Genomic DNA, 23,265 nt, shown 5'->3' on the forward strand with positions numbered 1-23,265 from the left:
CCTGTAACCCTGAACCTAACCACTAAACCCTTACCCTAAACCTTACCCTAACCTGTAACCCTGAACCTAACCACTAAACCCTAACCGTAACCCTTACCCTAACCCTTAACCCTAAACCTAACCCTTAAAATAACCCTTAACCTAACCTATAACCCTGAACCTAACCGCTAACCTTTCACCCTAAACCTTACCCTAACCTGTAACCCTGAACCTAACCTCTAAACCCTTACCCTTACCGTAACCCTAACCCTAATCCAAACCCCTAAGTTTAAAATAGCCTTTCTCCTCATGGGGACGTATGAAATGGCCCCAGGAGAGAGCATATTTTCCTTGTTTTACCATACTTGTGGGGACTTTTGAGGATTTTCGGTCCCCGTAAGGATAGGGAGAACCAAGCCACCCAGCTTACTGTGGTGTCAACAGGGAGTTACTGTTTGTTGTTGTCACTAGTACCAACAGAGGTGTGATCACTCCCTGTATGTTTTGAGGGGCACTGACCGATACCATTAAAAAACCTTAGTCATTATATGTAAAACCAGCTATTACATTCCAGTCATTCTCCTATAGTTACACCACTACACAAGTTCAACCAATCCTTTTTCCAGCATGATATAAAGGTTTCTTGATAACCCAAAATGTAAACGACCTCTCAAAATGTCATCGCTGATTGGCTGATCAGGGCTTTGTTGGCATCAAACTGAAACACACAACTTACCTGTCTAACCACTCTTGGTTGTCTGTAAACGCTGAGGGCAAGCTGAGTACAGCTCACTACTGTTACACGTTGAGCTCTACGGTGTTCCGCTCTAGCTGAATCCACAATGGGTTTTTTTGGGGGGGTTCATGTGGTAAGACAGAGAGATTTTAGAAGGACATATCGTTGTCAGAACTGTCATCTCCAAGTGCAGCTTCACCTTTTTTTGGGGGGGAGGGGGGGATTTGGGACTGTATTTGAGTGGATTACTTTCCCTTGAAAAGTGGAAGCTGTGGAGAGTAAAGTACAGAAGCTGTTACAGAACAGGGAGAGGAGCAGTGTGAGATAATGGCATCCGGATCATCTCTACCAGAAGACAGATTCTCCTGTCCTATCTGCTGTGACATCTTCAAGGATCCTGTCATCCTGGCATGTGGCCACAGCTTCTGTAAAGTCTGTCAGCAGGAATACTGGGCGGATAAGAAACCTTGGAAATGTCCAGTTTGTAGGAGAAGATTTCCTATAGCTACGACTCAACCTCCTCGTAACCTGGCGTTAAATGACGCATGTGAAGCCTTCTTACAGGAGAGAAGCAAGAGAGCTTCAGTTGGGTCTGAGATACAGGAGGGGAGTCAGAGAGCTTCAGCTGAGTCTGAGGTGCTCTGCAGTCTGCACAGTGAGAAATTCAAACTCTTCTGTCTGAAGGATAAACAGCCTATCTGCTTGGTGTGTCGCGATTCAAAGGTACATAAATCTCATGACTGTGTCCCTGTAGATGAGGTTGTCCAGGAGCTTAAGGAGGAACTGCACACTGCCCTGAAGCCCTTACAGAAGAACCTAGAGCTCTTTAATGACATTAAACTAACCTGTGATAAAACAGCAGAACACATTCAAAGTCAGGTTCAGCACACAGAGAAACAGATTAACTACGAGTTTAAGAAGCTTCACCAGTTTCTACGAGATGAAGAGGCAGCCAGGATAGCAGCACTGAGGGAGGAAGAGGAGCAGAAGAGTCAGATGATGAAAAAGAAGATTGAAGAGATGAGCAGAAAGATATCATCACTTTCAGACGCAATCAGAACCATAGAGGAGGAGCTGAAAGCTGAAGACATCTCATTCCTGCAGAACTTCAAGACCACAAAGGAAAGATCCCAGTACTTACTGCTGTATCCACAGCTGGTCTCAGGAGCTCTGATAGACGAGGCCAAACACCTGGGAAACCTGCAGTTCAGAGTCTGGGAGAAGATGCAGGGGATCCTCAAATACACTCCTGTGATTCTGGACCCAAACACTGCACATCCCAGTCTCTCTCTGACTGATGATCTGACCAGTGTGAGAAGACCAGGCACATCCCAGCCGTTCGTTAACAACCCAGAGCGATTTATGAGGTACACAAATGTTCTTGGCTCTGAGGGGTTCAGCTCAGGAACACACAGCTGGGAGCTGGAGGTGGGGGACCATCCTGACTGGGTTTTGGGCGTGGCTAAAGAGTCCATTGACAGGAAGCGGGAGCGTGATGCAACACCAAAGAATGGAATGTGGTGTATATCGCAGCACAGTGGGACGTACATAGGAGGAGGAGGTGACATCATCGCTCTGAAGAGGAGACCCCAGAGGATCAGAGTGCAGCTGGACTACAACAGAGGGGAGGTGTCCTTCTACGACCCCAAACTCATGACACCTATCTACACTCTTAAAGTCAGATTCACTGAGAGACTGTTCCCATACTTTAATATTGGAAATGTGGCTAATGGCAACAACCCTGGTATTCAGATCTGCCAATCAAAAGGGTCTCTGAAAGTGAAGTAATCCCTGTGTGCATGTGCGCGTGTGCACGTGTGCGCATGCTTGTGTGTGTGCGTGTGAGTAAAACATGTGTCAGTTCAGTGGACATTATCAGGAGGTCATTTTGGGGGTTAAGATAATACACAAATCATTTCCAGAAACTACAGGACTGAAATATGCCTACGCTATGTGCTTCCCTTTAAATAATCAATTAAGGATACATTGTTTAAGAATCAATTAAGAATACATTGTTTAAGAATCAATTAAGAATACATTGTTTAAGAATCAATTAAGAATACATTGTTTAAGAATCAATTAAGGATACATTGTTTAAGAATCAATTAAGAATACATTGTTTAAGAATCAATTAAGAATACATTGTTTAAGAATCAATTAAGAATACAGTGTTTAAGAATCAAATATGAATACATTCTTTAAGAATCAATTAAGAATACATTCTTTAAGAATAAATTAAGAATACATTCTTTAAGAATAAATTAAAAATACATTATTTAAGAATCAATTGTTTAAGAATCAATTAAGAATACATTCTTTAAGAATCAATTATCCAGGGTGAATCATGGTTGTTATTCTTACAAGAGGAGTGTGCTGTATTGGGAAAAAACGCAATACAAAGTTTTATGTGAAAAACTATTTTTTCGGATAAAGAGAAACTTACTGTAAAACTGTCTAATCTAATGTGGTGACTACTTTGTGATCTGAATAAGAGTTCTGTCAGATCAGGCTGTGTGGTGGACAGATGATTTGTTAACTTCTGTGTAGACTGACCTTAGATAGACCTGTCAGTAGTGTTAGACCTGTCAGTAGTGTTAGACCTGTCAGTAGTGTTAGAACTGTCAGTGGTGTTAGAACTGTCAGTGGTGTTAGAACTGTCAGTGGTGTTAGACCTGTCAGTGGTGTTAAACCTGTCAGTAGTGTTAGACCTGTCAGTACTGTTAGAACTGTCAGTAGTGTTAGACCTGTCAGTAGTGTTAGACCTGTCAGTAGTGTTAGACCTGTCAGTACTGTTAGAACTGTCAGTAGTGTTAGAACTGTCAGTAGTGTTAGACCTGTCAGTACTGTTAGACCTGTCAGTAGTGTTAGACCTGTCAGTAGTGTTTACCTGTCAGTAGTGTTGACCTGTCAGTAATATTAGACCTGTCAGTAGTGTTAGACCTGTCAGTAGTGTTAAACCTGTCAGTAGTGTTAGACCTGTCAGTAGTATTAGACCTGTCAGTAGTGTTGACCTGTCAGTAGTGAGAGACCTGTCAGTAGTGTGAGACCTGTCAGTAGTGTGAGACCTGTCAGTAGTGTTGACCTGTCAGTAGTGTTGACCTGTCAGTACTGTTAGAACTGTCAGTAGTGTTGACCTGTCAGTAGTGTTGACCTGTCAGTAGTGTTAGACCTGTCAGTAGTGTTAGACCTGTCAGTAGTGTTAGAACTGTCAGTAGTGTTAGACATGTCAGTAGTGTTAGACATGTCAGTAGTGTTGACCTGTCAGCACTGTTAGAACTGTCAGTAGTGTTAGACCTGTCAGTAGTGTTAGACCTGTCAGTACTGTTAGACCTGTCAGTACTGTTAGACCTGTCAGTACTGTTAGACCTGTCAGTAGTGTTGACCTGTCAGTACTGTTAGACCTGTCAGTAGTGTTGACCTGTCAGTAGTGTTGACCTGTCAGTACTGTTAGAACTGTCAGTACTGTTAGACCTGTCAGTAGTGTTAGACCTGTCAGTAGTGTTGACCTGTCAGTAGTGTTGATCAATCTAGAGAAAAGAAACGCACACCTATAAAGGCGAGGTGCTGGCTAGCGGAGTAGAAAACTAGAAAATAAGGGAAAGCCGCACACTCTAAAGAGCTCAGATGCAAAAATGTAATAACCTAATAACCAACGTTTCGACAGCAAAGCTGTCTTCATCAGGGTATCATCACAAACACTGCGAGATGAGTCATTTATATAGTGTCAAGAGACACACAGGTGTTTGTAATCATGGCCAAATGTGGCCTAATATCATTGGTTAACTCAAATATTTAAAAAATGGCATACAAAGAACATACAAAAGACAAACAAATGGATAGCATACGATCATAGCATTTGTAGTCTAAAATGTATCTAACAAACAATTACAATGGCAAAATCACAAGAATGGCTTCAGATCAAAGTCTATGTTGAGACCGAAGGGAGCAAGGGTCTTTAAATTAAAGATCCAGCCAGCCTCTCGTTTCAACAATAAATTATCAAGGTCACACCCTCTCCTCGGGAGGGTGACATGTTCGATGCCAATATAACGCAGAGACGAAATCGAATGGTTTGCTTCCAAAAAGTGGGCCGCAACTGGGTAAGTCAAGTTTTTGCACCTAATGGTGCTACGATGCTCTGAGATACGTACTTTTAATTCACGCTTTGTTTTACCCACATAATTTTTACCACAAGGACAAGTTATAAGATAAATAACTGCCTTAGTGGAACACGTAATAACACCTTTAATTGGGATAGATTTCCCTGTTTGGGGGTGTTTGAAGGATCTACATTTATAAGTGCCATTGCATTGAGCACAGCCATTACACTTGTAATTTCCATCCAGTAGGGGCGCAAATAGACGTTGTTTAGGAATATCTTGGGGTGGTAAATCAGATGTACCAATTGGTCTCTGAGATTTCTGCCCCGCGAGAATACGACCAGGGGAAGGTCAGAAAACACATTACCGAGACTATCATCATATTTCAGAATGTGCCAATGTTTGTGAACGATTCATTTAATTTGTTCAGAGCACTTTGAATAGCGGGTAGTGAGAACGCAAGAATGCGTCTTTTTACGAGACTGACCTTGAAAAAGGTCATGTTTTGTTTTGAATTTTCTCAATGGCAATATTAATCTGATCATTGTTGTACCCCCTCTCCTTGAACTTTCCTTGCGTCTCAGCCATATTTCTGTCGAAATCTGATTTGTTTTATACAAATTCTTTTGATTCGACAGAATTGGCTGTAGGGCAAACTACAGCAAACTAAACTGTCACATTTATCTAAGCGCCAGACGAGAACGCATCTACATATAGTCACTCTTAGTGCTTACGTGCGTCAAGGCATTATTCCACGGGGACTCAGGTGGCAAAAAGAGCCTTCATTGGGACAGCGCACAGATGATTTCTGTGAGCGCTGGTGTGCCATCCTGAACAAGTGCTCTATTGATTTAATGACATTAATTGTTGACCAGTTGAAAAAGGATTTTAGTGAAATGGATAATACGATTAAAGACAAACGCACAGCTCTACAAATAGCTGTTAATGATGATGTCATATTCAATGAACTGATGAGAACTAACCAAGCGCTCCCGGACAAGTTGTCTACAGAAATAAAGGAACTTAAAATCAAGAAATTCAACCAAGACAAAAAAGACAAGGCCGAGGATAAAGTCTACTTCTGGAGAAACCCTGACAGAGGAGGTCCTGCTCCTCCTCTCCATGTCAGACGCAGGAGGGATGACACTTACTTTGATCCACCCCCGTCTGACCAACACTCTACAACCAGCGCCTCATCGGCTTCCAGTGGCAGGTTTTTATTCAATGAGAGACTGGGCCGACGGAAGGGCGCAGGTGGCCGCAGGCACGCGCATCGACGAGATGCCGCACCCGACGGGGTAAGAAGAAACGACTATCAGAGGCAGAGGAGACCGTTCACACGGTCCCAGAACCCACGGGACTGAGTGTCTTTAATTTATCAAGCAAGATATTGAGCCCTGCCCATGTCTCTTTGCTTAATAAAGGGTTATCTTTGTGCCTACAACACAGTGCAACGATTTTGACGTTAAGGTAGACGTGTTTAAGTTTTTTAGAAACATCCGTTTAAGGGAATACTTTAGCTCCCCTAAGCCTGACACTTCTATTGAACCAGTAGGTTACTTACCTGTACATACTCCGACTCCTTTTAGAAGCAAGAGTTATTTTGTACCTCCAGCCAATCGCAATCACTCTATCGAGACATATTGCAGACTTGTTGAAAAATATGTTGTTCATCTCCTTAAGAACAAACAGGAGTTCAAATCTTTCCATAATTTACCTAAGGATGAAAAACAAGCTTTGCTTGACTTACAATCCGATACGTCAGTCCTTATTCGTCCTGCTGATAAGGGTGGGTCGGTTGTACTCATGGGTAGGACAGCTTATGTAAATGAGTGTCATAGACAACTGCTTGACAACACCTTTTACAAGAAACTCAGAAGTGACCCTACTTCCCAATTTCAGAATACTATCTTTACTGTCCTAGATGGTTATTTAAATTCTGGTCAGATAACCAAAAAGAATATGACTTTCTGGCCATTCAACACCCTAAAATTGCCACTTTCTATACTTTGCCGAAATTACACAAGAATGTTACTTGTAAAGGACACCAGCAGTATGATCTCTATCATTGAATCTCTTGATCCTCTGCCTGAGAACACCTTGTTAGTTACTTTTGATGTTGAGTCGTTATACACATATTCCACTTGGGGGCGGTATTGAAGCCATGGAACATTTTCTTCTGCAACGTGACCCTAATGAACTACCTTCCAGTGCCTGCATTACAACATTGGCTGAAATAGTACTCACACATAACTATTTCATGTTTCTAAATGATTTCTTTATTCAGACGAAGGGTACTGCTATGGGATCCCCCATGGCTCCTAACTATGCTAATTTGTATGTGGGTTACATGGAGAAACAATCCATTTTCAACCCTCTCAAAAATGTTTTCTTGTCTAACATCATTATTTGGAAACGATATATTGAAGTTTTTGGATTTTTGAGGAGTTTGTAATTCGCGCCACGCTCTATCATTGGATATTGGAGCGGTGTTCCGCTAGCAGAACACCTAGATGTAAGATTAATACAGTATCTCATTTAGACAGTTTTAATACAGTATCTCATGTTTCTAAGAACACATTTTCATCAGCATCTCCTCTCTCTCTCTCCCTGGCTCTCTCTCTCTCTCTCTCTCTCTCCCTGTCTCTCTCTCTCTCTCTCTCTCTCTCTCTCTCTCTCTCTCTCTCTCTATTCCCCTCTCTCTCTCCCTGTCTCTCTCCCCCTCTCCCTCTCTCCCTCTCTCTCCCCCTCTCCCTCTCTCTCCCCTCCATCCACCAGGGTGCTGTGATAACCCCAGCTATGGACCTCTCCCTGCCCATGCAGCCCTCCAGTATGATGGCTCCTATAACACATCAGATGAACCACATGTCTCTGGGAAACACAGGAACCGTAAGTCCCTCTGACTGTAATCCTGCTGTGTCATCTCTCCCCCACCAGGTGTCCTTAGTCTTTTTAATAAACTTGACACCTTGATAAACTCATTTCCTGTTGATGGCTCATTGATCTTCGTACTTGGCAACATCAATCTCCCGACGTCTGCTTTCGATGAATTTATTTTCAACTCCTTCCATTTCCTCCTTGCCTCCTTGCCAGCTTGCCTCACTCTTTCCCAGTCCTCTCCCGCTCACACGGCAATAGGCTTGACCTCATCTTTACTAGAGGCTGTTCTCCTACTAATCTCACTGTAACCCCCCTCCAGGTCTCTGTTCTCCTACTAATCTCACTGTAACCCCCCTCCAGGTCGTGTTCTCCTACTAATCTCACTGTAACCCCCCTCCAGGTCGTGTTCTCCTACTAATCAATTCAATTCAATTCAATTCGCTTTATTGGCATGACGTAACAATATACATATTGCCAAAGCTTATTTTGGATATTTACAATATAAAAATAAATAAAAATGAGAATCAAATATTGTCAACGGGACAACAGTAACAACAATAACCAAGGGTCAAAATAACCAACACATTGAACAATAACAATAATCATACAGTAGAGGACATGTGCAGGTTTATTGGTCTGTCAGACACTGTCCCTCAACTTATGGCAGACAGCAATGTAGTGCGCTGCCAACCCACAGCTCTCTGCGTCCTCCCCCAACAGGACGGGTAGCCTATCCTCATCAGAGAGGTCTTTGAAACCTTGAATAAGGGTTTCAAATTTGGGGAAATGACACTCTCTAATTGTTTTATATTTTTGACATCTTGTCAGGAAATGCAGCTCCGTCTCAGGTTCTGCTGTGGTGCAGTGGTTGCACAGCCTTTCCTCTACAGGGAGCCAGGTTTTCCTGTGTCTACCCTTCTCAATGGCAAGGCTGTGCTCACTGAGCCTGTACTTTGTCAAGGTTTTTCTAAGGTTTTGATCAGTAACCATGGTCAAATATTTAGCCATAGTGTACTGTCGATTTAGGGCCAGATAGCACTGCATTTTGCTTTGTGTTTGTGCTTGTGTTTCCCAATAAGTAATGTAGTTTTGTTTTGACTGTGTTGTAATTTGGTTTATTCTGATTGATTGGATGTTCTGGTCCTGAGGCTTCAGTGTGTTAGTAGAACAGGTTTGTGAACTCAGCCCCAGGACCAGCTGGATGAGGGTCCTGAGGCTTCAGTGTGTTAGTAGAACAGGTTTGTGAACTCAGCCCCAGGACCAGCTGGATGAGGGGACTCTTTTCTTTGCTCAGCTCTTGGCATTGCAGGCTTGGTAATGATATGAGAGGGGGTCACTGTATTTTAGATGTTTCCAAAACTTAATTGCTCTTTTTTGAGTTTTTATTATTAGTGGATATTTGCCTAATTCTGCCCTGCATGCATTGTTTGTAGTTTTCCTCTGGACACGTAGGAGAATCTTACAGAACTCTGCATGTAGGGTTTCAATGGGGTGTTTGTCCCATTTGATGAAATCTTGTTTTGCAAGTGGACCCCACACCTCGCTGCCATAAAGTGCAATTGGTTCAATGACATATTCAATTAGTTTTAGCCAAATTTTAATAGGTATTTCAATTTGAATTTGCTTTTTAATGGCGTAGAATGCCCTGCGTGCTTTCTCTCTCAGTTCATTCACTGCCTCATTAAGGTGTCCAGTTGAGCTTATTTTTAAACCTAAGTAATTGTAGTGTGTACAGTACTCTATATATTTTGTACCAATTGAGAACTTTGGTCTAATTCCCTGAGATCTGGATCTTCTCTGGAAAATCATTATTTTAGTCTTTTTGGGGTTTACTGCCAGGGCCCAGGTCTGGCAGTACTGCTCTAGCAGGTCCAGGCTCTGCTGTAGGCCAGGTGCTGTGGGTGACATCAGGCATAGGTCATCTGCGAAGAGTAGGCATTTAACTTCTGAATTGTGGAGACTAACACCAGGGGCTGAGGATTTTTCTAGAATAGTGGCCAATTCGTTAATGTAAATATTGAAGAGTGCAGGGCTCAGATTGCAACCCTGACGAAGGCCCCGCCCCTGGTTAAAGAATTCTGTTCTTTTCTTACCAATCTCACTGTAACCCCCCTCCAGGTCTCTGTTCTCCTACTAATCTCACTGTAACCCCCCTCCAGGTCTGTTCTCCTACTAATCTCACTGTAACCCCCCTCCAGGTCTCTGTTCTCCTACTAATCTCACTGTAACCCCCCCTCCAGGTCTCTGTTCTCCTACTAATCTCACTGTAACCCCCTCCAGGTCCCTGTTCTCCTACTAATCTCACTGTAACCCCCCTCCAGGTCTCTGTTCTCCTACTAATCTCACTGTAACCCCCCCTCCAGGTCTCTGTTCTCCTACTAATCTCACTGTAACCCCCCTCCAGGTCTCTGTTCTCCTACTAATCTCACTGTAACCCCCCTCCAGGTCTGTTCTCCTACTAATCTCACTGTAACCCCCCTCCAGGTCTCTGTTCTCCTACTAATCTCACTGTAACCCCCCTCCAGGTCTCTGTTCTCCTACTAATCTCACTGTAACCCCCCTCCAGGTCTCTGTTCTCCTACTAATCTCACTGTAACCCCCCTCCAGGTCTCTGTTCTCCTACTAATCTCACTGTAACCACCCTCCAGGTCTCTGTTCTCCTACTAATCTCACTGTAACCCCCCTCCAGGTCTCTGTTCTCCTACTAATCTCACTGTAACCCCCCCTCCAGGTCTGTTCTCCTACTAATCTCACTGTAACCCCCCCTCCAGGTCTCTGTTCTCCTACTAATCTCACTGTAACCCCCCTCCAGGTCTGTTCTCCTACTAATCTCACTGTAACCCCCCCTCCAGGTCTCTGTTCTCCTACTAATCTCACTGTAACCCCCCTCCAGGTCTGTTCTCCTACTAATCTCACTGTAACCCCCCTCCAGGTCTCTGTTCTCCTACTAATCTCACTGTAACCCCCTCCAGATCTCTGTTCTCCTACTAATCTCACTGTAACCCCCCTCCAGATCTCTGTTCTCCTACTAATCTCACTGTAACCCCCTCCAGGTCTGTTCTCCTACTAATCTCACTACAACCCCCCTCCAGATCTCTGTTCTCCTACTAATCTCACTGTAACCCCCCCCTCCAGGTCTCTGTTCTCCTACTAAACTCACTGTAACCCCCCTCCAGGTCTCTGTTCTCCTACTAATCTCACTGTAACCCCCCCTCCAGGTCTCTGTTCTCCTACTAATCTCACTGTAACCCCCCTCCAGGTCTGTTCTCCTACTAATCTCACTGTAACCCCCCTCCAGATCTCTGTTCTCCTACTAATCTCACTGTAACCCCCCCTCCAGGTCTCTGTTCTCCTACTAATCTCACTGTAACCCCCCCTCCAGGTCTCTGTTCTCCTACTAATCTCACTGTAACCCCCCTCCAGGTCTCTGTTCTCCTACTAATCTCACTGTAACCCCCCTCCAGATCTCTGTTCTCCTACTAATCTCACTGTAACCCCCCTCCAGGTCTCTGTTCTCCTACTAATCTCACTGTAACCCCCCTCCAGGTCTCTGTTCTCCTACTAATCTCACTGTAACCCCCCTCCAGGTCTCTGTTCTCCTACTAATCTCACTGTAACCCCCCTCCAGGTCTCTGTTCTCCTACTAATCTCACTGTAACCCCCCTCCAGGTCTCTGTTCTCCTACTAATCTCACTGTAACCCCCCCTCCAGGTCTCTGTTCTCCTACTAATCTCACTGTAACCCCCCTCCAGGTCTCTGTTCTCCTACTAATCTCACTGTAACCCCCCTCCAGGTCTCTGTTCTCCTACTAATCTCACTGTAACCCCCCTCCAGGTCTCTGTTCTCCTACTAATCTCACTGTAACCCCCCTCCAGGTCTCTGTTCTCCTACTAATCTCACTGTAACCCCCCCTCCAGATCTCTGTTCTCCTACTAATCTCACTGTAACCCCCCTCCAGGTCTCTGTTCTCCTACTAATCTCACTGTAACCCCCCTCCAGGTCCCTGTTCTCCTACTAATCTCACTGTAACCCCCCTCCAGGTCTCTGTTCTCCTACTAATCTCACTGTAACCCCCCCTCCAGATCTCTGTTCTCCTACTAATCTCACTGTAACCCCCCCTCCAGGTCTGTTCTCCTACTAATCTCACTGTAACCCCCCTCCAGGTCTCTGTTCTCCTACTAATCTCACTGTAACCCCCCTCCAGGTCTGTTCTCCTACTAATCTCACTGTAACCCCCCTCCAGATCTCTGTTCTCCTACTAATCTCACTGTAACCACCCTCCAGGTCTGTTCTCCTACTAAACTCACTGTAACCCCCCCTCCAGGTCTCTGTTCTCCTACTAATCTCACTGTAACCCCCCTCCAGGTCTCTGTTCTCCTACTAATCTCACTGTAACCCCCCCTCCAGGTCTGTTCTCCTACTAATCTCACTGTAACCCCCCCTCCAGGTCTCTGTTCTCCTACTAATCTCACTGTAACCCCCCTCCAGGTCTGTTCTCCTACTAATCTCACTGTAACCCCCCCTCCAGATCTCTGTTCTCCTACTAATCTCACTGTAACCCCCCTCCAGATCTCTGTTCTCCTACTAATCTCACTGTAACCCCCCCTCCAGGTCTCTGTTCTCCTACTAATCTCACTGTAACCCCCCTCCAGGTCTGTTCTCCTACTAATCTCACTGTAACCCCCCTCCAGGTCTCTGTTCTCCTACTAATCTCACTGTAACCCCCCCTCCAGGTCTGTTCTCCTACTAATCTCACTGTAACCCCCCTCCAGATCTCTGTTCTCCTACTAATCTCACTGTAACCCCCCTCCAGATCTCTGTTCTCCTACTAATCTCACTGTAACCCCCCCTCCAGGTCTGTTCTCCTACTAAACTCACTGTAACCCCCCTCCAGGTCTCTGTTCTCCTACTAATCTCACTGTAACCCCCCTCCAGGTCTCTGTTCTCCTACTAATCTCACTGTAACCCCCCTCCAGATCTCTGTTCTCCTACTAATCTCACTGTAACCCCCCTCCAGGTCTGTTCTCCTACTAATCTCACTGTAACCCCCCTCCAGGTCTCTGTTCTCCTACTAATCTCACTGTAACCCCCCTCCAGGTCTGTTCTCCTACTAATCTCACTGTAACCCCCCTCCAGATCTCTGTTCTCCTACTAATCTCACTGTAACCCCCCTCCAGATCTCTGTTCTCCTACTAATCTCACTGTAACCCCCCTCCAGGTCTCTGTTCTCCTACTAATCTCACTGTAACCCCCCTCCAGGTCTGTTCTCCTACTAATCTCACTGTAACCCCCCCTCCAGGTCTCTGTTCTCCTACTAATCTCACTGTAACCCCCCTCCAGGTCTGTTCTCCTACTAATCTCACTGTAACCCCCCTCCAGGTCTCTGTTCTCCTACTAATCTCACTGTAACCCCCCTCCAGGTCTCTGTTCTCCTACTAATCTCACTGTAACCCCCCTCCAGGTCTGTTCTCCTACTAATCTCACTGTAACCCCCCTCCAGATCTCTGTTCTCCTACTAATCTCACTACAACCCCCCTCCAGGTCTCTGTTCTCCTACTAATCTCACTGTAACCCCCCTCCAGATCTCTGTTCTCCTACTAATCTCACTGTAACCCCCCTCCAGGTCTCTGTTCTCCTACTAATCTCACTGTAACCCCCCTCCAGATCTCTGTTCTCCTACTAATCTCACTGTAACCCCCCTCCAGGTCTCTGTTCTCCTACTAATCTCACTGTAACCCCCCTCCACGTCTGTTCTCCTACTAATCTCACTGTAACCCCCCTCCAGGTCTCTGTTCTCCTACTAATCTCACTGTAACCCCCCTCCAGATCTCTGTTCTCCTACTAATCTCACTGTAACCCCCCTCCAGATCTCTGTTCTCCTACTAATCTCACTGTAACCCCCCTCCAGGTCTCTGTTCTCCTACTAATCTCACTGTAACCCCCCTCCAGGTCTCTGTTCTCCTACTAATCTCACTGTAACCCCCCCTCCAGGTCTGTTCTCCTACTAATCTCACTGTAACCCCCCTCCAGGTCTCTGTTCTCCTACTAATCTCACTGTAACCCCCCTCCAGGTCTCTGTTCTCCTACTAATCTCACTGTAACCCCCTTCCAGATCTCTGTTCTCCTACTAATCTCACTGTAACCCCCCTCCAGGTCTCTGTTCTCCTACTAATCTCACTGTAACCCCCCTCCAGGTCTCTGTTCTCCTACTAATCTCACTGTAACCCCCCTCCAGGTCTCTGTTCTCCTACTAATCTCACTGTAACCCCCCTTCCAGATCTCTGTTCTCCTACTAATCTCACTGTAACCCCCCTCCAGATCTCTGTTCTCTAATTTGTTTCCTTTTCTGTATCTTAAAGAAACCCACAGCACCCCCCTTCTCAACCCCCCCCAAAAAATAAAAGCCTTTCGTGTACTAACACTCCCAGTTAACCCCTCCCCCCCTTACTAACTCTGACCTTGACCCCTCCCCCCTTACTAACTCTGACCTTGACCCCTCCCCCTTACTGACTCTGACCTTGACCCCTCCCCCCCTTACTAACTCTGACCTTGACCCCTCCCCCTTACTAACTCTGACCTTGACCCCTCCCCCCTTACTGACTCTGACCTTGACCCCTCCCCCCTTACTGACTCTGACCTTGACCCCTCCCCCCTTACTGACTCTGACCTTGACCCCTCCCCCCTTACTGACTCTGACCTTGACCCCTCCCCCCTTACCTACTCTGACCTTGACCCCTCCCCCCTTACCTACTCTGACCTTGACCCCTCCCCCTTACTAACTCTGACCTTGACCCCTCCCCCTTACTAACTCTGACCTTGACCCCTCCCCCCTTACTGACTCTGACCTTGACCCCTCCCCCTTTTACTGACTCTGACCTTGACCCCTCCCCCTTTTACTGACTCTGACCTTGACCCCTCCCCCTTACTAACTCTGACCTTGACCCCTCCCCCTTACTGACTCTGACCTTGACCCCTCCCCCCTTACTGACTCTGACCTTGACCCCTCCCCCCTCAATGTATTGACTATGACTGTGATATGTGGTTGTCCCACCTAGCTATCTGTAGATGAATGTAATGACTATGACTGGTCCACCTAGCTATCTGGAGATGAATGTACTGACTATGACTGGTCCACCTAGCTATCTGGAGATGAATGTACTGACTATGACTGGTCCACCTAGCTATCTGGAGATGAATGTACTGACTATGACTGGTCCACCTAGCTATCTGGAGATGAATGTACTGACTATGACTGGTCCACCTAGCTATCTGGAGATGAATGTACTGACTATGACTGGTCCACCTAGCTATCTGCAGATGAATGTACTGAGTGTAAGTCATTCTGCTAAATGACTGTAATATAAAGGTGTTTCTCCTGCTCTCTAACAGCAGTACATGTCTGCAGCAGCTGCTCCAGTTCAAGAAGCCTACATTCCTCAGTACACTGCAGTGCCTGGCTCCACCCTCTCAGTAGACGTAAGTTAAACTCTTTACCATGCAGAACTAACCCTAACCTACAACACCCTAACCCTAACCTACAACACCCTAACCCTAACCTACAACACCCTAACCTACAACACCCTAACCTACAACACCCTAACCTACAACACCCTAACCCTAACCTACAACACCCTAACCCTAACCTACAACACCCTAACCCTAACCTACAACACCCTAACCTACAACACCCTAACCTACAACACCCTAACCTACAACACCCTAACTTACAACACCCTAACCTACAACACCCTAACCCTAACCTACAACACCCTAACCTACAACACCCTAACCCTAACCTACAACACCCTAACCCTAACCTACAACACCCTAACCTACAACACCCTAACCTTAACCTAAAACACCCTAACCCTAACCTACAACACCCTAACCTACAACACACTAACCTACAACACCCTAACCTACAACACACTAACCCTAACCTACAACACCCTAACCTACAACACCCTAACCTACAACACCCTAACCTACAACACCCTAACCTACAACACACTAACCTACAACACCATAACCTACAACACCCTAACCTTAACCTAAAACACCCTAACCCTAACCTACAACACCCTAACCTACAACACACTAACCTACAACACCCTAACCCTGACCTACAACACCCTAACCTACAACCCACTAACCTACAACACCCTAACCCTGACCTACAACACCCTAACCTACAACACCCTAACCCTAACCTACAACACCCTAACCCTAACCTACAACACCCTAACCCTAACCTACAACACCCTGACCTACAACCCCCTAACCCTGACCTACAACACCCTAACCTACAACACCATAACCCACAACACCATAACCCACAACACCCTAACCCACAACACCCTAACCCTAACCTACAACACCCTAACCCTAACCTACAACACCCTAACCCTAACCTACAACACCCTAACCCTAACCTACAACACCCTAACCCTAACCTACAACACCCTAACCTACAACACCCTAACCCACAACACCCTAACCCTAACCTACAACATCCTAACCCTAACCTACAACATCCTAACCCTAACCTACAACATCCTAACCCTAACCTACAACACCCTAACCTACAACACCCTAACCTACAACACCCTAACCCACAACACCCTAACCCTAACCTACAACACCCTAACCCTAACCCACAACACCCTAACCTACAACACCCTAACCCTAACCTACAACATCCTAACCCTAACCTACATCACCATAACCTACATCACCCTAACCCACAACACCCTAACCTACATCACCCTAACCTACATCACCCTAACCTACATCACCCTAACCCACAACGCCATAACCCACAACGCCATAACCCACAACGCCATAACCCACAACACCATAACCCACAACACCATAACCCACAACACCCACAACACCCTAACCCTAACCTACATCACCATAACCCACAACACCCTAACCCACAACACCATAACCCACAACACCATAACCTACAACACCATAACCCACAACACCGTAACCATAACCCACAACACCCTGACCCACAACACCATAACCCACAACACCATAACCCACACCACCCACAACACCCTAACCCACAACACCCTAACCAACACCACCCACAACACCATAACCTACAACACCCTAACCAACACCACCCACAACACACACCATGCAGCAGTAACACTCTCAACATACATTCCCAAAGTAAGGCCTTAATCCAATGGAAGTAAGTATAAAACAGCTGCACTCACCACCCATGCACCATGCAGTACTTACTGCAAACCCATAACATCCACACTTTAACTAAGGGCTTAAATCCTCATTAAGATCCAACTAGGTCTCACAGCCTCACGTCAGAATTGGACGTTTATCCATGTTTCTCAAAACGTCAAATTTCAATGTTGTTCCAAACGTGAAATTTTGCCGTGTTTACAGGTTAAGTTTCAGAGGCATTAACTCCAATTAAGGTTTGGGATAGGCTTAAATACAAAAATCTCAAAAACAGGTTTCTATCGCTGGGTTCAAACATGCAACCGCCCATCTGCCATCCCTGTCCACAATGCCCTAGTAAAACCAAAACCTACTTGAAGGTAACAGCGTTCACTGTTGTCCCTAATGTCCGGTTTCCAAGTTATCTCCCGACGTCCTCAGACATGGATCGACGTGGAATACTGACTTGTATCACGGGGTGACCTGACTGTGAGATCTCAGTTTGTAATTCAAGTGTTTGTGTTTTTTGGGGGGGTAATGTACTGTATATTCCATTTGGGATCATTGGATGATTCACAAAAAAGTCTAAGTTATGAACGTGAATCTCAAATCTCAAGAATGAACCCTAAAGATATCAATGACCTAATTTCCTGTGTCTCTTCCTGACTTATGATAACTGTGACCTCATTTCCTGTGTCTTTTCCTGGTTCTTCCTTCTCTTATCAGGCAGTGGTAACAGAGGACTCGCCCCAGACTGTACCCCCCTCCTCACAGGACCCTAACGGACAGCCACACCTGGACAACGACTCACCTGCCTACTCCTACCAACAGACTAAGTAAACACACACACACACACACACCTGCTACATGTCTACTACTCTGTGGATAGCTGGGGTCTCTCTCATTGTCTTTCCCTCTCCCCGCTTCTCTTGCTTTGCTTTCTTCTGTATATTGGTGTGTATTGATGTGTAATGTGTATATTGGTGTGTATAGTCTATATTGATGTGTAGTGATATATATAGTGTATATTGATGTATATAGTGTATATTGATGTGTAGTGATATATATATAGTGTATATTGATGTATATAGTGTATATTGATGTGTAGTGATATATATAGTGTATATTGATGTGTATAGATGTGTATAGTGTATATTAATGTGTATAGATGTGTATAGTGTATATTAATGTGTATAGTGTATATTGATGTGTATTGATGTGTATAGTGTATAGTGTATATTGATGTGTATAGTGTAGATTGATGTGTACAGGGTATATTGATGTGTTTAGTGTATATTGGTGTGTATAGTGTTGTATATTGGTGTGTATAGTGTATATTGATGTATATAGTGTATATTGATGCATGTTGATGTATATAGTGTATGTTGATGTATATTGATGTAGATTGATGTGTACAGGGTATATTGATGTATATTGATGTGTATAGTGTAAATTGATGTGTACAGGGTATATTGATGTATATTGATGTGTATAGTGTAGATTGATGTGTACAGGGTATATTGATGTATATTGGTGTGTATAGTGTATATTGATGTGTATTGATGTGTATAGTGTATATTGATGTATATTGATGTGTATTGATGTGTATAGTGTATAGGGTATATTGATGTATATTGGTGTGTATAGTGTAGATTGATGTGTACAGGGTATATTGATGTGTTTAGTGTATATTGGTGTGTATAGTGTATATTGAAGTGTATTGAAGTGTATAGTGTATATTAATGTGTATAGTGCATATTGATGTGTACAGGGTATTTAGTGTATATTGATGTATATTAATGCATGTTGATGTATATAGTGTATATTAATGTGTAGTGTATATTAATGTGTATAGTGTATATTGATATGTATAGTGTCTATTGATGTATATTGATGTGTTTAGTGTATATTGATGTATATTGGTGTGTATATTGTTGTATATTGGTGTGTATAGTGTATATTGAAGTGTATAGAGTACATTGATGTATATTAATGTGTATAGTGCATATTGATGTGTACAGGGTATATTGATGTGTTTTAATGTGTATAGTGTATATTGGTATGTATATTAATGTGTATAGTGTATATTAATGTGTATAGTGCATATTGATGTGTACAGGGTATATTGATGTGTTTTAATGTGTATAGTGTATATTGGTATGTATATTAATGTGTATAGTGTATATTAATGTGTATAGTGCATATTGATGTGTACAGGGTATATTGATGTGTTTTAATGTGTATAGTGTATATTGATATGTATATTAATGTGTATAGTGTATATTGATGTGTACAGGGTATATTGATGTGTTTTAATGTGTATAGTGTATATTGATATGTATATTAATGTGTATAGTGTATATTGATGTGTATAGTGTATATTGATGTGTACAGGGTATATTGATGTGTACAGGGTATATTGATGTGTGTATTGATTTGTATTGTTGCATTTATTTTTATTTATTTTATTTAACTAAGTCAGTTAAGAACAAATTTGTATTGTGTATATTGATGTGTTTATTGTATATTGATATGTATTTTGTATATTGATGTGTGCATTGATGTGTATAGTGTAATTTGATGTGTATAGTGTAGTTTGATGTGTATTGACGTGTATAGTGTAATTTGATGTGTTTACAATGCTCATCTGTAAAAGAGGCCTATGTCTCAGCATGACTCCCTGTATTGACCTGTATAGTGTGATGCTCATCTGTAAAAGAGGCCTATGTCTCAGCATGACTCCCTGTATTGACCTGTATAGTGTGATGCTCATCTGTAAAAGAGGCCTATGTCTCAGCATGACTCCCTGTATTGACCTGTATAGTGTGATGCTCATCTGTAAAAGAGACCTATGTCTCAGCATGACTCCCTGTATTGACCTGTATAGTGTGATGCTCATCTGTAAAAGAGGTCTATGTCTCAGCATGACTCCCTGTATTGACCTGTATAGTGTGATGCTCATCTGTAAAAGAGACCTATGTCTCAGCATGACTCCCTGTATTGACCTGTATAGTGTGATGCTCATCTGTAAAAGAGACCTATGTCTCAGCATGACTCCCTGTATTGACCTGTATAGTGTGATGCTCATCTGTAAAAGAGACCTATGTCTCAGCATGACTCCCTGTATTGACCTGTATAGTGTGATGCTCATCTGTAAAAGAGACCTATGTCTCAACATGACTCCCTGTTAAATTAAAGGTTAAATATTTTCTTTCTCTTTCTCAGATAACAAGAGGATGAGGAGTGATTGTTTCCGGTAACTGCATTGCCTTGAGACAGGGGGCTGCACAGAAGCACTGGAGGGATGGAGGGAGGAAAAAATAATGGATGACAAAAGGAGGACAAAAAGAGATCGTTTTATCTTTGCACGGGCATCAAAAAAATACTTTGTTTTATCTGTCCTGAGAGAGAGAGAAGAAAGAGAGAAGAGATAGAGGAAGAGAAGAGATGGGAGAGAGAAGAGAGAAGATGAGAGAGAAGAGAGAAGAGATGGGAGAGAGAGAAGATGGGAGAGAGAGAAGATGGGAGAGAGAGAAGATGGGAGAGAGAGAGAAGAGAGAAGAGATGGGAGAGAGAGAAGATGGGAGAGAGAGAGAAGAGAGAAGAGATGGGAGAGAGAGAGAGAGAGAGGTTGTGATTGTGATTTAGATAAAGTCTCAGAAGATGGAGAGGTGCGGTATGGGACATTGAGTTTATTGAGCGGGCCAGCATTAAACTGGAGTCGTCCTTCGAAAAAAGAAAAGAACAGAGTGAAAAACATATAAAAATATAAATAAATAAAAGAACAGACAAAAAAATGAACTTAAAAATGAACAAACAGACAAATATCCGTGTGAATGTGCAGGTAGGTTTTCAGATCAGGACACTTTTTAATAGAAGAGGAGGTAAAGTTCTAGAGAACAAACAAACAAATTAAACGGGTTGTCTTCCTTTGATATTAAGCTACTATATTTTTTATTATTTTCATGATTTAAAATGTAGTTTTCTAGAGAAAAAAAAAAAAAAAGTAACATATTTTTTTTGCCTTAATTTCTCAGACGTTGGAAACTCGTCGGTCCTTTCGTCTGAAATTGTTTAAAAACATCTGTAAAAACAATAATGACTTGAGTGCATATCAAGAGGCTTATGAATGCTTTCCACGGTTCCAGATACACCGAGATTAAATCTATGGACATCAATGTACAGGTTATAAAGAGAACTGTATGAAGAAGATTTTAAATTATGTGGTTTGTAGTCATTTGTGTTTGGGGAGAAGAGAATCTCCATGGTGATAGTAGGTGGGAGGGGGCAATAAAAATATATAACCGCTGTATTGTGGGAAATGCAGTTTATCGATGAAAAATGTTTTAGTTACTTAACATGGCATTAGTGTGTTTTTACTTGCAATATTTTTTTTTTACAAAGTACTACAGTTTTATTTTTTTTGCCTGCTATTGCTTGTCTCATCGCAAAACAAGAAATGAAACAAAAATAACCAAAAAATTCAACTTCTAGTGAAAACGTATATAGACAAGAGTTTCTGTGTACAAAGGGACGTGTTCAAAATGAAGCAATAGTGTTAAAGAAATTGGTGACAATTTTCTTTAGTCTTTTTATAGCTGTGGATCAAATGCAGCCAACAGACAACAGCTTTTATACCACAGAAGAACAAACAGGTAGAGACAGTGGAGTAGAGCGAGAGATTTTTTAAAAATTCATATTTTAACTTTTCCATTTGGCTTTCTTGCTTTTGTTGTATGATGCACTGTACATTAGATGGTTTGAGGGTTGGACTTGTGTGCTTAGGACTCTTCCCATTGGCTCTGCTGGGGTTAAGGTGTTCATAGAGTTCTACCATTGGTGCAGTCATGTGTCACTCATACCTTCAGCAACAAGGTGTGTAACAGGTCAGAGAACTGCGCCACAGAGAAAGCTCAGTTTTATCATAACCCAATATAATCTGAGAGAAATCTGCTCGAGAAACAGAGTAAACCCTTCAGTCCCTGATATAGTGATGGTGGTTTATCCAATGTAAAATCACACAATCTCTCTCCACTGTTATAACAAACACAAACCATGTTACAGGATGTAAAGCTCATCCACTGAGCCCCGTTACTGAAGGGATAGGATACTACCGTCTGCAAAGACACCATGCTAGTTTCTGGTAGCTTATCTGCTCATCTTTAGCTATCTTGTCTGAGAGAGGAAAAAAGAAAAGTAAAATAAAACATACATTTTTTTTTAAATGTTTGTGTTGCAATTTTTTGAGAATTGACTTTAATGCGTTAGCTGCTATCAAGTGTTCAGTATTGGGGAGCCAGTCAGCCAGTCAGCCAGTCAGAACCGTAGTGTTGGCTGGGGAGGTGAAGTTGTTTTAGAGCCACCTCGAGGCTTCTCGAGGCTTCTCGAGGCTTCTCGAGGCTTGTAGATTTAACAATGGTATATCCAAGATCTACCTCGTGATAACTGTACTGTATACTGTTCAGTACCGTTCTGATTACAGCACCACCAAGGAGGCTGATTGGCTGATTACAGTAACACCAAGGAGGCTGATTGGCTGATTAAAGTACCACCAAGGAGGCTGATTGGCTGAGTACAGTAACACCAAGGAGGCTGATTGGCTGATTACAGTAACACCAAGGAGGCTGATTGGCTGATTAAAGTACCACCAAGAAGGCTGATTAAAGTAACACCAAGGAGGCTGATTGGCTGAGTACAGTAACACCAAGGAGGCTGATTGGCTGATTACAGTAACACCAAGGAGGCTGATTGGCTGATTAAAGTACCACCAAGAAGGCTGATTAAAGTAACACCAAGGAGGCTGATTGGCTGAGTACAGTAACACCAAGGAGTCTGATTGGCTGATTAAAGTAACACCAAAGAGTCTGATTGGCTATCTGTCCTGAGCTCACACCTTGTAAATCTGCCCACCTGACCTGACTCTACATAATGGGAAGTTTAGTTTTGGAGATATAATGTTGAGGGGGGGAAAAAAAACATTAAAACAACATTCAACCAAAATTCAGCGATAACAGAAAAAAACCTCTTGGAAAATGAATGAAATAATTGAGAGAGGACCGGTGTTTAGAAGAAGATGCAACAGGAAGGAGTTCTATGATGATTCTGTTGTTAATTTTCTGCAGACGGTCATGTGATGACTCATGTCTTCTTCCAGGTGGGATCCTAACAGTTTGTTTACATCAGTGGGTTCAACTTTTTCTGCTTTCTTTTTGGTTTCAATTTGAATAAAATAAAAAAAAGGAAAATAATATATCTCTCCTGCTATTTGACGTTGTATGTATGTATGTATGTATGTATGTATGTATGTATGTATGTATGCATGTATGCATGTATGTATGTACAACATCACACCACTAGAGGGCAGTATACAGCCACAGTTAG

The 23,265-nt window shown here is 43.2% G+C and overlaps 2 protein-coding genes across 3 annotated transcripts in view; both read left to right on the plus strand.

The window, feature by feature from the left end:
• Positions 1-22,109, plus strand: part of LOC123727355 (RNA-binding motif, single-stranded-interacting protein 3) — a 220,033-nt gene extending 197,924 nt beyond the window's left edge. Inside the window, exons 11-14 of one of the 2 annotated variants that reach the window (XM_045696412.1) lie at positions 7,594-7,704; positions 15,085-15,171; positions 17,611-17,720; positions 20,110-22,109. In XM_045696412.1, the coding sequence (XP_045552368.1) occupies positions 7,594-7,704; positions 15,085-15,171; positions 17,611-17,720; positions 20,110-20,113 (312 nt within the window). In that variant the 3' untranslated portion in view covers positions 20,114-22,109. The remainder of the gene's footprint in view (positions 1-7,593; positions 7,705-15,084; positions 15,172-17,610; positions 17,721-20,109) is intronic. The other variant, XM_045696415.1, reaches the window with a different exon arrangement.
• On the plus strand, positions 937-3,170 carry LOC106597425 (zinc-binding protein A33). The gene has a single exon (XM_014188620.2). The coding sequence runs from the start codon at positions 1,043-1,045 to the stop codon at positions 2,501-2,503; it is 1,461 nt and encodes a 486-aa protein (XP_014044095.2). The 5' UTR covers positions 937-1,042; the 3' UTR covers positions 2,504-3,170.
• Positions 22,110-23,265: the final 1,156 nt, after the last annotated feature.

This window comes from Salmo salar, chromosome ssa02 (genome assembly GCF_905237065.1).
Source record: "Salmo salar chromosome ssa02, Ssal_v3.1, whole genome shotgun sequence".
In the NCBI taxonomy this organism is placed as follows: Eukaryota; Metazoa; Chordata; class Actinopteri; order Salmoniformes; family Salmonidae; genus Salmo; species Salmo salar.

Coding starts and splice junctions, on each gene's coding strand:
- LOC106597425 (XM_014188620.2), top strand. CDS start 1,043: ATGGCATCCGGATCATCTCTACCAGAAGACAGATTCTCCTGTCCTATC.